The following is a 13,320-nucleotide window of genomic DNA, read 5'->3' on the forward strand; positions in this document are numbered from 1 at the left end:
TTAAATGTGCCTTGATAAAGCTTGCCTTCTTAAAAGCTTGAACTACTTCCTGGAGACATCATCTGGGGCCACAGAATGCTTCGTGTGAACTTTCTAATTGAGAGTGTCTATTCACAAGCTCTTTCTTCTAGGTCAATTTTAGAACTTTGCTTTCCTCCCTCAAAACATTGATCTGTTTTGCCCAAGTTGCCAAACGCACTGGGATACCATCCTCTACAGCATTCTCTTACATTTCCAAATATACTGCATACCAAACCCACAGAAGGCTGCATCTGTCCTTCCTTCTACTAGCAATTTGTGTTTTCTCTCTTTCCCCCTCATTGCCCTAGTTATGACTAATCTTATTATTAATCTTTTTGAAGTATCAGCTTTTGGTTCCATTGACTCTGCAAACTCTCTTTCACGCCCCATTTTACTGACATGCTTTCTTCTCTACAATTTCTTCTGGGAGTACTGAACTCTTCTTTGTGGGATGCAGAAACCACTCATTTCTAATACAATCTTTCACTCTTCCATAAATACAATTAGGAGGAGCCGGTTAACAAAAATGACTAGGTTGGCTACGGTTTTCCTGTGGGTTTGTTTTGCATACTTGTCATAGCAGATTCTCAGGAAATAATACCCAAACAGTCAGGTCGGTATACCATGGGGTTATCTTCTTCCCCCCTTTCTGTGCCGGTTTTATTTTGAAATTATGTTTTTATGTGTATTTACATGTAGGACTGTAATGAGAACTCAATTCTTCATTCATTAACAAATTTTCCCATCTCTTTCTTTTGAAAGTCCAAATGTTTAATGTTAATAAGTTCATACCAACCTCCTATATACTAGGGTTTGCCTACACTGGGCATATTTGATGCTGGTTTCATGCAAGGGGCATACAGTTAGTGTCTTGTCATATGGAGTCTGACAAGTTCTACTTTCAAATGCAGTACTGAATCTGTCTGCACTGGGGCGACGTTGGACACAGACAAGTAAGTCTGTACTATTCACATCCTTTCCAGCCACTCACTCTCTGTTCTCCTCTTCCTCCCCACCCCCAGCCCAGAGGGAGTGCAGGTCTTTTCTATTTATTCACATATCTGATGCCCCACTGCTCTATCATTCCTGAGTGCACATTCACGTTCCCATTCCATCTAATTCAATGTTTCAAGCTCCCATCAGGCTAGTGAAGATGAAGTTGCTCTGCCCACCCCTTTTTCAAAGAGACTGTAGGATGTACCTGGCATTTAGGGGTGCTGGCTGGAAATAAGGCAGAAGAAGTGCTCCCAGGGATAAGACACACAATGTGTTAGAGAAAAACATGTGTGAGGAAAGCATGGGCCTCTCAGAGAAATACATACACACTCAACACATGCACGCACACACACACACGCGCACATGCATGCACATATGGAAATACACTTCTGCTAGGGAAATCTACAGGAAGTCAAACAGATCTCAAAATCAAGAAGATGTTTTCCAAAGGATTACGTAAAAGATTGGTAGTTTATAAAAAGGACACTTTTAGGGAAAAGATGTAGTTGAAGCCCCCAGAAGTGAACTGCCTTGACAGAAGCTCAGGCTGTAAAGGTGTGAGTGGCTATACTGGAAATCAGAACTCAGCAGGGACATGTGGAGAAGCAGGGGAGAGAAAGGTAATGCCCCAAACAGAATGGGAGGGACTCTGAATACAGTCCCGTCAGCACTGAATCTGTCTGGAAGCTGGGTAGGACCTGGGGACAAGCAGGACTAGAGCCAACTGGTCAACCCTCTATGGGGCTAAGGATACACAGTGTCCACCATGATAAGGAGACAGTGAAATTCCATCCCAGGATTTTGAGATCAGTTAGACTTAGAGATAATAGAAAAGGAAGATCAGAAGTGAACTCTTAAACCCAAGAACTGGAAAAAGAAATACACAGGCCGAGAGAAGATGAAGGCTACAAGTTGGCAACAAAGATCAAAGTGGTATTTCAGCCAACAGCCAATGCTTCCAAGTCTACTTCAACCTTAAGTTACCATTTCTAGCTATAGGGCCATGATGTAGCAGTTACATATCAATGAGGCACAAAAGAGAATCCATGGCAACCTGTGCCACATCTGAGTAATCCTGATATGGTGGCAGTGAGAGAAGAGAAGGGGCAAGAAAGGCAGACACGATGCAGCAGAGCCACGTGCGGAAGGCTTGGCACACCCTGATGCTGGCTGTCAGCACATTGGCCAAATCTGCCTGGGGGCAGGAACTTTAAAGCTTTATACAAATTCAAGTAGAAGCCACCTTGGCAGTGAGGACGGGAAAAGTGATAGGCGATGAAAAGGGAAGCTAAACGGCCCAGATAAACCACTAATTCTTGCCGAAGTCTTTCTCCAGTGGCCAGGGGTAAGTGAACTAGATCCGTTCAAATGGATTTTTCTGTCATTATTATGATGGACACCATTCCTCTGTTTTACCCTATGGAGTACATGAGAGGAATAAACAGCACAGGTCAGAGTGTTGTTTGTGAGGTCCAAAGACTGACAGGTGAGCATTAGTCACGACTGCCATTCTGCCCAGTTAAGCATACACATGCTGACCTGGTCCACCAGTCTGGTGGAGCTCAGTGGAGGTGGGTCCCCACTCTCCAGGGGCTGCACATAGAAACTATCCCAAGGATAGTTTCTAATCCTGGGAGGCATTGATGCCACTTCCACACTACAAGAATGAGATGAGGTGAGGAACTGTCACCTTCCACCTAAGAGAAAAACCAATGGCCCTTCTCACCACATGTGACCCTGAAGTGGACAAAGCCGCCCTTCCCTTTCTCAGGAAGATCAAACCTGGATGAGCTGGTGACAGAGAGGGCTACCTTGAGGGAAATGTCCATGCAGAATGAGCTCACACTGTGCTGAGCTAGAAGGTCCTTGTGGTGCTGGACAGTGAATCTTGGGACAAAACCTTCATTGCACAAGCCGCAGGAGCATCACAGAGAACAAGGCTGGGTTCCTCAGGGAGGACAAAATATAAGCAAATCACTCTGCAAAGCCCCCACTGAAGAAGAGGCAGTCAGAGCAGAGCAGAGCACCATAGGGATTGCCAGCACAGCATCCCTGCTGCCCACTAACATCAAGGACCACTGCCCTGCCAGACGTGGCTTTGCTGGGCAGTGAGACAGGATAACCATTATCACGAGACACACACCCTCCCAGCCTAGTTACCTGGTTGCCGGAAGTGTGCTGACTCTGGTGAAAAACACAGACGGCTCAACTTCCACATGCAGCCCCAGAGACAGGTTCCTGTAATACCCTTCCACGTGGCCCAGGCCTCCGGAATACTTGAAGTTCAGGACAGCTTCCAGAGTCTAAAACGTTAAGACAAATGCCAAATCAGTACCCACACGTAGATGAGGTTTCATGATGGGAAGCAGGCTGCACCTAGGGAGAGTCTCAAGACCCTCACACATGAAATGATCAAACAACTACCCCAGTTCACACCAAGGATCTGGTACCGCTCTTCCTGTGGTACCAAAAGTCTGAACAGTCCTCAGCGGTACGTTCAGGTAGAAGGGGCTCCGATATGCACTCTGTTTAGATACTGCATTTGACAGAGAAAATACACTGGATGCACATCAGCAGATGGCTGGGAAGGGCAGCGTCCATGCGGAAGGGGTAAGGCGACTTCTACTTCCAGGCTGACAGCGACTAGAAGCCTGAGAGATGAGAGGGAAGCACAACAGAGGCCCTTCCAGAAAGATCAGGGCAGTGCCACCATGCCAGAAACAGGACGTGGGATGAAGAGGTGGCAGGTGCCATCCAAATGGACAAGAAGGCACCAGCACAAAGATGGTGGGTGGCTAAAGTTCAGTAGGGCACCAGTGGTCCACACTGTCCCCTCCTAGGCTCTTCTGGATCTTCCCTACTGAGTGCACATAGGAAATATGGCAGGAGAGTAGGAAGGTAGAGCCTGTCTCCCTTGGTGACACAAGAACACAACACATTCTACCACCATACAGGGGAGGAAAGGCGTTAAAATTCCAGCCCCAGTCCAGTCTGGCCATAGCTGACCATCGTTTCCTTTGAGATGAGATTTTGGTCTACTGGGGAGAGCAACCCAGACCAGGAACAGGGAGGTAGGGGTGGGGGAAAGCTACAGGGGTACTAACCAGGTACAAAGAGGCAGAGCTCCGTTCTTTGAAATGCTGAGTGAGGGGCCCCACCTTTATTTTGGAGTACAGTGCTGTTGCATCAGGGAGGAGACTCATGCCCAGCATCTGCCATGGCATTGCACGGTAGCACGGTACATGAGGAAAGGGTACTAAGACGCCACAGGAAGACCCAGATGTGCTGGATCTACCTGAGACTGAAGAGGGCTGAGCATACGAGGCAAATCCTACAGGACTGTCACCCCAGCCTCAAAGTCCTTCAGGACCCCTCAGGAGGAACAGCTCTTAGCAGCCCCTCCCACGGCCCTGCACGGAGGTAGAGAAACATCAAGGACAAGGGACATGCATTGTAGAAAAGATGGTACCTCCCACATCCCGTGTCTGTCTCCCACTCCTCCCCTCTCCCACCCCACTCAGTACAAGGTGACTCTGTAGGGATCTGTAGCCTGTGGGATATAGTGTAGCCATGGTAACAAGAAATCTTGGCCTAGTTAACTCCTGACAAAAATGATAGAGCCTTCCACAGCAGTGTTCTCAAACAGGTGTTGACAGCAGGGGCCCTTAGGGCAAATCCAGCCACCACCTGATTCTGCAGGTCTGCAAGCAGAGAACTTCACTGTATTTCTTACGGGAAATAAGTTGAAAAACAAAGCAGAAACAAAGAGGGCTCTGCAATGGAGACTTCCTATGGCTGGCCAAGTCAGAAACATTTATTATACAACCCTTTCCATTCAGACTTTGCAGATATTATAGGCTGGAGAGATGGCTCAGCAGTTAAGAGTCTGGGCTGTCTTCCAGAGGACCTGAGTTCTGCTCCCAGCACCCGTATCTGGTGATTCACATCTGCCTGTAATTCCAGCTCCAGGGAATCCTGGGAATCTCCTCTGGGCTCCTTAGATACCTCCACTCACATGCGCAACCCCCCCCACACACACACACACAGAATTATGAACAACAAACTTAGCACATAGAACTGCTAGAGGAAAGCACAGAGGCAAATCTTCACACCTCTCAGACATAACCCAGGAGCACGGGAGGCAGACCAGAATATAACAGCTTGGTGCCAGGGCCCCAGGAGGTGAACAATGGGAAGCAAGGCCAATAGCATCCCCTGACACATGTCCATTCTGTGACAAAGAAGAACAGAGAAGGCTCCCAGAACACCTGGCTCTAACCGCCCTCCTGAAGCACTTTCCAGAAGCAGCAACAAAAGCAGAAGTTGAACACTGTGGTGCTGCTGTGCTGGAATCTCCAAGCACATGCTGGGGTACTAGAGTCGGGGCTCACTCTCCGCTAGCAAGTGTGACAGGGAGTCCTATTTCCAAGAGGTTAAAGTGAGGGGCCTACCTTTGGCCCTTGTCTTAGTTAGGGTTTACTATTTCTGTGATGAAACATCATGAGCAGAGCAACTAGAGAAGGAAAAAGTTTATATGCCTTACACTTCCATCCACGTCATAGTCCATCAGTGACGGAAGTCAAGACAGTAACTCAAACTGGGAAGGAACCTGGAGGCAGGTGTTGATGCAGAGGCCATGGAGGGGTGCTGCTTACTGGATTGCTCTTCATGGTTTGCTCAGCCTGCTTTCTTATAGAGACCCAGGTCTCCTGCCCAGGGGTGGCCTCACCCACAATGGACAGCCCCTCTCACATTCAATCTCTAATTAAGAAAATGCCCTCCAGGCATATCTATAGTCATGCTATTGAGGCATTTTCTCAGTGGAGGCTCCCTCCTCTCCAGTGACTCTAGCTCCTGTCAAGTTGAAAGAAAATTAACCAGCACAGCCCTCCTCCCTCAGATTGCAGTTACCCAGAAAGGTATGTCTGACCTGCACTGACTGCTTCTGATGATCCACTTCTTTGCAGTGAGGAGGCAGCCATAGCTATTGGGATTTTTAAAAATCAAAGAGACTTTGGGAGCTCAGACCAGTGTTCTGCCATGGATCTCTGCCTCTTCTTTAATCAGTTACTGGATGAAAGATCTATGATGACATTTAAGATAGTCATAAATCTGACTACAGGGCAAGGCCAGTTCAGGAGTCCTCTCTGTTATTGCTTAGGATCTTAGCTGGGGTCATCCTTGTGGATTCCTGGGAATTTCTCTAGTGTCAGGCTTCTTGCTAGCCCCATAATGGTTCCCTTAATCAAGACATCTCTTTCCGTGCTCTCCCTCTCTGTCCTTTCCTCATCTCAAACATCCTGTTCCCTCAAGTTCTCCTCCTCCCTCTCCTTCTCCCCTCTTCCTCCCATTTCTCCCCCCAATTCTATGCTCCCAATTTTCTCAGGAGATCTTGTCTATTTCCCTTTCCTGGGGATCCAATATCCAGTCGAAGAGAGGGGGGAGCAATAATATGAGCAAAGGGGTCAAGACCATGATGGGGGCTAATAGGAGCTCACTGACTCAGGCCTGACAGCGGGGTTGGGGGGGGGGGAAGTAGAGGCAGTTGACTACTCTTGGAGCCTTGGGTAATTAAACCTTAAGTGACTGGCTTATTTCATTTACCAAAATACTCTCGAGGTTCGCCCCGCCACAGTTTGCACCAGATCACCTCCTGTTTTTAAGAGGGAGCATTCCCCTTGTGTGGCCTGGCCACCTGTGATGTTCCATCCATGAGCAGGAGGCTCGTTCCGACCCTGTGGGTCTAGTGCACAATGCTGCTGTGACAGGAGCGTGCAGAGGGGGAAATTTCCGCCTTAACCGTTTAGTCTACATTCGCTTTCTGAGGGATCGCCAGATCATTTGCCACAGCAAAACACCACTTGACCCTTCAGCTAGCACACATGGCTCTGGCATTGTTCTCACTGATACTCATTTGCTGTTTCTGTGGTAAGAGCCATCCTACGGGTGAAGCAGCTTAGGTTAGTGCAGCCCTCTTCTCTTCTGTGATTGTAAACTACTGTGTCTCTTCCTTGGTGTGACGCCCATTCAAGTCCTCAGCCCCACGTCAGTAAGCTCACTGTTTCCTCTGCCTCCCACCACTCATATTGTCTTCATGTCCCTGTGTATGTGTGTCAATCAAGCCAGTGGTGCCAACAATGCTGTCACAGACCTCTCTGCCCACTTTAAAATCCCTCTTTATGACCATCCAGGGCAACCCACACCTCTTCTTTACTAACAAAGTACTTGGTCAAACAGGTGTTTTTCTAATCTTAACATTCATACTTGAGACTCACTGAAGCCCCAGCTTCTCTTTTTGCTCCCATCAGCCCGAAGTACAAACCCATCAACTCCAAAAAGCTACTGGTTTCTTGCAAACATGTCCTACAGCCCTTGAAATCACACAAGAAACCTTTAGTCAATTCTGAGTATAGTTGACTCTAGCTAGCTAATGAGATCTCCCAGCTATCCTTTGAGTGCAAGGATCTGGGCTTGGTCGAAGTGAATGTGGCCTTTGACCTCAGGAAGCGCAGTTAGTGCTGAGTGCATGGACATAGGAACAAATCTGCACAGGGACAAACGAGTTAAGCTATCAACCAGCAGGAAGGTGGCTCCTTGCTTCAACCACAGGCACAGTGTTCGAGAAAACAGAGAGAGTCTCTGGAGGCCTTGAAAAACAAGGACCATGAAGCAACCACAAGCCCAACTTTAAAACCTCCTCCAGAGAGGACTGTAGCAGAGAAATCACCCAGGGGTGAACTAAAGGTACAAAGGAAGATAACGGTCAACTCCAGGGAACAAGAAAGAAATAGCCGATACTCTGATTTTCTTGGAATTTGATTTTCTTGGTTCTTTACTTTGCAGAGAACCAAAGAAAAGATATAATTAATGGGGGAGGGCCATTTAAGTTATAAAAATCAAGCACAGAAAGGGTTTGGTGAAATTGAGTATTGCTGCCTTCCCTCCTAATGATTAAAAGGAGAAAAAAAGAAATAAAAAGCAGCCTCAGCCTGGTGAAATTAGAATATTTTAATGAAAGCATAAAGCGGGCTGACAGGCAAAAGGCACAGGATGTACAGAGCCAAGGGAAGGCAGCACTGAGCTGTCCTTCCTGGACACCAAACAGTTCCTGTCCAGAGCACCATCTCAGTCCTCAGTTGGAGAGAAGTCTTACAGAAGGCTGCAATGAGCAAGGAACTAAAAAAGAAATATTTGTTTTCTAAGCACAGTAAAACTGAGTTTTCAGGCTAAACAAGGGTCTCTAAATGGCAACTTTTTATTGAGCACCTGCGTATATAAAACACTAAACTGAGTGGTCTGTGCCCGGCTCCTATAGTGGGGAAGGTGCTGTCTACAGTGACAGGAGTCTTAGCTTCCTCCCCTGCTGCTGTGACAAAACACCCTGACCAAGATAACTTGAAGGAGGGATAGCGTGGCTCACAATTCCACGTCACAGTCCATCACTAAGGGCATCAAGGCAGCAGGAACTTGAAACTGCTAGTCACATCCACAATCAAAGAGGAGAGCTGCTGCGGGACAATGGTCTTGTACCCTATAAAAATTTGTTACTTGCATTTTCATAAAACGCTGATTGACCAGTAGTCAGGCAGGAAGTATAGGCAGGGTGACCAAAACATGAAAATTCTGGAAAGAGGATAGGCTCCGTCTACAGTTGTCAGTCAGACACAGAGAAAGCAAGATGAGACTGCCTCGCTGATAAAAGGTGCCAACGGGGCTGAAGAGATGGCTCAGAGGTTAAGAGGATTGATTGTTCTTCCAGAGGTCCTGAGTTCAATTCCCAGCAACCACATGGAGGCTCACAACCATCTGTAATGAAATCTGGTGCCCTCTTCTGGCCTGCAGGCACATATGCAGACAGAACACTGCAAACAAAATAAATAAATAAATCTTTTTTAAAAAATCCTTTTTAAAAAAAAAAAAAAAAAGGTGCCAAGCCACATGGCTAACACGGACAAGAGTTATGGGTTAATATAAGTCATAAGAGTTAATAAGAAGCCTGAACTAATAGGCCAAACAGTTTATAATTAATGTAGACCTCTGTGTGTTTCTTTGGGACTAAGCAGCTGTGGGATTAGGCAAGACAAAAATCTCTGTCAACAGAGAGTAGGATGAATGGATACATGCCTCTGATCAGCTCACTTTCTCTGGTCTTACAGTTCAGAATCTCCTGCTCAGGGAATGGTGCCACCCACAGTGGATGAGGTCTTTACACATCAATAAATTCAATCAAGATAATTCTCCACAGGTGCACTTTACAGGTCAACCTGAAAGAGACAATCTCTCATTGGGACTCTCTGGCCAAATGATTCTAGATTGTTCAAGCTGACAATTAAAGCTAGCCATCACAGCAAGGTTCTGTATAGCCTAGACCATAATCCCAAGATTCAACACAGAGATATCTAACTGGTCATTCTACCCACCCTCTTGCCCCACCATTCAAGGAAATCACTCATAAGAATATTCATTCACCCATGTATCATTCACTTGCCAACATGGACGGATGTTCACTATGGGCAGAAGCCATGACAGTAAAGAAGGCAGGTCACACACTGCTGCCCTGAGGATGCTCAAGTTAGTAAGTAATTGAGCCCAGACAATCTGAGCTGTTACCTGCACTGCCAAAGCTAAGTATCGCGATGTATAAAACCTCTAGTGGCCAAAAACAAGATGCAAAGGAACAAGAGGTTAAGAAAGAGGACAAAAAACAAACAATTCTTAAATTAAAATCAGTAATCCCACCCCAGCCTCCCCCCTCCAAAAAACAAACAAACAAAAAAAACAAAAAACAACAACAAAAAAAAACCCAACAGAATCAACTGCAACTTCTTAAAACTATCAAGAAAGGTAACATCCTTCTCAGTCAGTCAAGGGAAGGGGAAGAAAAATTCCAATGTCACTATTAAAATGAGCCTCAGATCCCACAGAGAGCAAAAGGATTGAAAGGAAGATAAACTCTGGGCCAACACTGACAGCAATTTATGCCCAGTGAGCACTCCTTCCCAAACAGAATCAAAGAGAAGTAAAAAACCAAGAACTTCATGATGATCAGGGGCTTAACTCACATGAAAAATATCTCCTAAAAGAAGCCTGATATGCAGCTGTTCACCCAGAATATTCTATCAAGCATCAGGCTTAGGAAAATGTCGATTTCATAGGTGTTTGAGAAAAAAAGATGGAGAAGGCCAGCAAGGTGAATCGGTAGGTGAACACATTTGATACCAAAGCCTGACAACCCGAGTTTGATCCAAAAGTTCACATAACAGAAGAAGAAAACTAACTCCTTTAAGTCGTCCTTTGACATTCATATGCATGCTATAACACACACACACACACACACACACACACACAAACATACATACACACACACACACACACACACACACACTTTGAAAAACGGTCCCAATTTTTATCAGAGCAGTATTACTCAAATGTGGAAGTCAGAGAGTTTATAAGAAAACCACTTTAAGGCTAGTATTTTTCATAAATTTAACTGTAAAGTTCCTAACAAAGTACTAATGAATTTTAAATTATATAAAATGAATCATACATCATGACCACATGAGTCTTATGTCAGCAACATGAGGATGGCTTAATCTTTGAGCATCAACTTGTGACTGTCTCTCACTAGTTAACAATTTGTCAACAGAAAGGAAAAGTATGCCACACAATCAACAGCAAAGCAGATGCAACATTCAAACCATCTATACTTTTTAAAACTTGGAGCAAATAACACATGGAAAAGTACATTTTATAAAATGTACCATTAAAACCTCAATGAAAAGCCAGATTTAATGGTAAGTAACTAAATATTTCCACCAAACATTTAGACATAATTGCATAATACGTAAACTCAATGTCAAACAATTAAAGGTGTCTATAGAAAGGGATAAAACAGTTCAGAGACATCATCCTGTTAAAAAAAATCTTAAATCTACTGAAATGCTCATATACTGCTGGTAGTACTGTAAAAATAGCACAATTGCTTTGAGAAATGATTAAGTAATTTCTTACAAACTTAAATCTGTAGTCCCTATATTATGATTGAGCAATACAACTCACATCAAGGAAAATAAAAACATCTATTCACATGAAGATGTATATAAATACGTCTGGAGAAATGATTGACAGCAATTCAAAACTGGAAATAATCAGTATCCAGTAGGAATGGGTGAATGGTTAATCAGTTTTGCAGCATGCCTGTAAAAAAGAATACTTGCCTCCCCCACCCCATGAAATGGAACAGGGAGTGGTGTCAGGAGCAAGGGTGACTCTTGAGATCTGTTATTCTGAGGACAACTGACCTAAGAGCACACTGAACACTAGAAAGGTCAATCTTTAGTCTCAGTAAGGAGACCAGAGTTGCTTGGGACTGGACACAGGAGAAGACTTGTCTGTAAAGGAGTCAGGGACACTTTCTGGGGTCATGGGGTGTTCCACATCCCAGTGGTAGGGATGGCCTTCTAGGTCACACATTTGCCAAAACCCATGAGGCTTCAAGTGTCTGAGGCTGCACTGCAAAGAATGAAAGATGCACCCAGTCAACTGGATTTTGGACACCAGTGTTAAGGGGCAATCATTTGTAAACATTTAAACAATGTTTAATGCTGGCCACATAGGTGTGGGACAACTGTGGAATCTGTAGGAGTCTTAAGTGGGGCCTCGCAATCCCAGATTGCACATCACAGAATGGAGAGTGAGCCTGCGACTGACAGTAATTAAAACTGCATATAACCTTGGAAAAGGCCTTTCGCTTCTCTAGTTCAATATCCTCGCTCAGAATCTGAGTGTTCTGACAGATATTGCCTGAGATTTTGATCAGCTCTTATCAGAACTGTTATTGTTCATTTTGTAATACTAATCTAATGTTCCACAGTCTCTAATATAACTGAAGCTATTATGAGAGGAAAAAAAAAAAACCAACCACCCTCAACACATCCCAGCCTATTTAAAAGTATAAGCAGGTCTCTAATTTCTGAAGACCTCAATTGAACCTGTCACCGCAGACTCGTTCTGTGATATGGCAAAAGAGCAACAGCTGGGATGCAGTCCACTTAGGGAGCCAAATGCCCAGGACCAGCCACCGGCTGGGGCTCGTTCCTGCCACCAGACCAGCACAGCAGTCTATCGGGGGTCGGGGAAACCTACCAATGAAAGTCATACCATTACTTTGTAGTTAATTAGCACTTTTGGCCAAAATCTCTCTTCGGTGTTAATTATGCCTTAAAGATACCACGCAGCTACAAATGAAAAGGCGCAGCCACGATAATGGAGGGGTTGCTTTGAGCAATGGCAGCCTTCAGCACAGTCCAGTTCAGGAGACCTGGAGGACCTGTGCTGGTTGAGAAGTAGAATCTGGAGTAGAGAAAGGGGTGGGGAAGAGGCCAGGGGCGATCAGTAACCCAACGGAGTATTTTAGTGCTGATACCAAGGAAAGGAAGCAGACTAGAGGCTGGAGGACCAGACGAGTCCTCAGCCAACATGTCTGTGTGGTGAGCAGCAAAGACTATAAGGTGATGCAGGAGCAGACACACTGTAGACCACGGCAGAGCGGAGAGCAGCACCAGGGCCTTTTCTTTCTCTAAACTTTGGTAGCCAAGACTGGGATGTGGGTCAGTGGTACAGTATTTACCTGCCAATCAGAGGCCCCAGTTCCAACCCTAGTATGAAATAAAATAATAAGATATAAAATTGCTCTGAAAGTGTGATTTTTTTGAGCAATTTTTTTGCCCAAATTTTGACAGTGTGACAATTAAAACACCCTCAACTTTAAATAACATTTCTCTTGTTATGAAAATTGAGAATCTTTTTGTATACTTGGGTCATTATTGTGTCTTTCTGTGAATTATTCATTCATGTCCTTCCAGCATTTCCCTTGACCTGTCTCTTCCTTCCAGACTCCTAGCCATTTTGTTATATTAAGTATGTGCTTTGTGAAGATCATGTCACTGGATAAACTCAGTTTGCTGCCTCAGTTCTAACACCCTCGCCTTTGAAATTATCTTTGTTTTGCTCCTCTTATATTGACTAGGACCAGCAAATCAACAGGTGGGAATAACAACTCAAAAGTAGACCCACAGTACCACAGGTAATTGGTTTTGACCAAGGGCAAAGATGATCCAATGACCAAGTTAGTTTTTGGATGAAGACAATGGACAGACACCTAGACAAAGGCTAAAAGATAAACAACCCAGGACTCATCACCCACAAGAGTTTCTCTCTTCACACCGAGCCCTGTGTTTGAATTCTGTGGATTTTTTTGTTTGTGATTGTTGTTCAGTTTTGTTTTGTTTTGTTTTTCAAGAC

At 45.0% G+C, this 13,320-nt stretch overlaps 1 protein-coding gene across 3 annotated transcripts in view; it reads right to left on the bottom strand.

Annotated features, from left to right (window-relative positions):
• Trappc9 (trafficking protein particle complex subunit 9) overlaps window positions 1-13,320 on the bottom strand; it is a 461,504-nt gene that overhangs the window by 165,009 nt on the left and 283,175 nt on the right. For all 3 annotated transcript variants that reach the window (XM_048457138.3, XM_048457137.3, XM_048457139.3), the window contains one exon: window positions 3,178-3,320. In XM_048457138.3, the coding sequence (XP_048313095.3) occupies window positions 3,178-3,320 (143 nt within the window). The remainder of the gene's footprint in view (window positions 1-3,177; window positions 3,321-13,320) is intronic.

Source organism: Myodes glareolus, chromosome 19 (genome assembly GCF_982192425.1).
Source record: "Myodes glareolus chromosome 19, mMyoGla1.1, whole genome shotgun sequence".
Classification (NCBI taxonomy): domain Eukaryota; kingdom Metazoa; phylum Chordata; class Mammalia; order Rodentia; family Cricetidae; genus Myodes; species Myodes glareolus.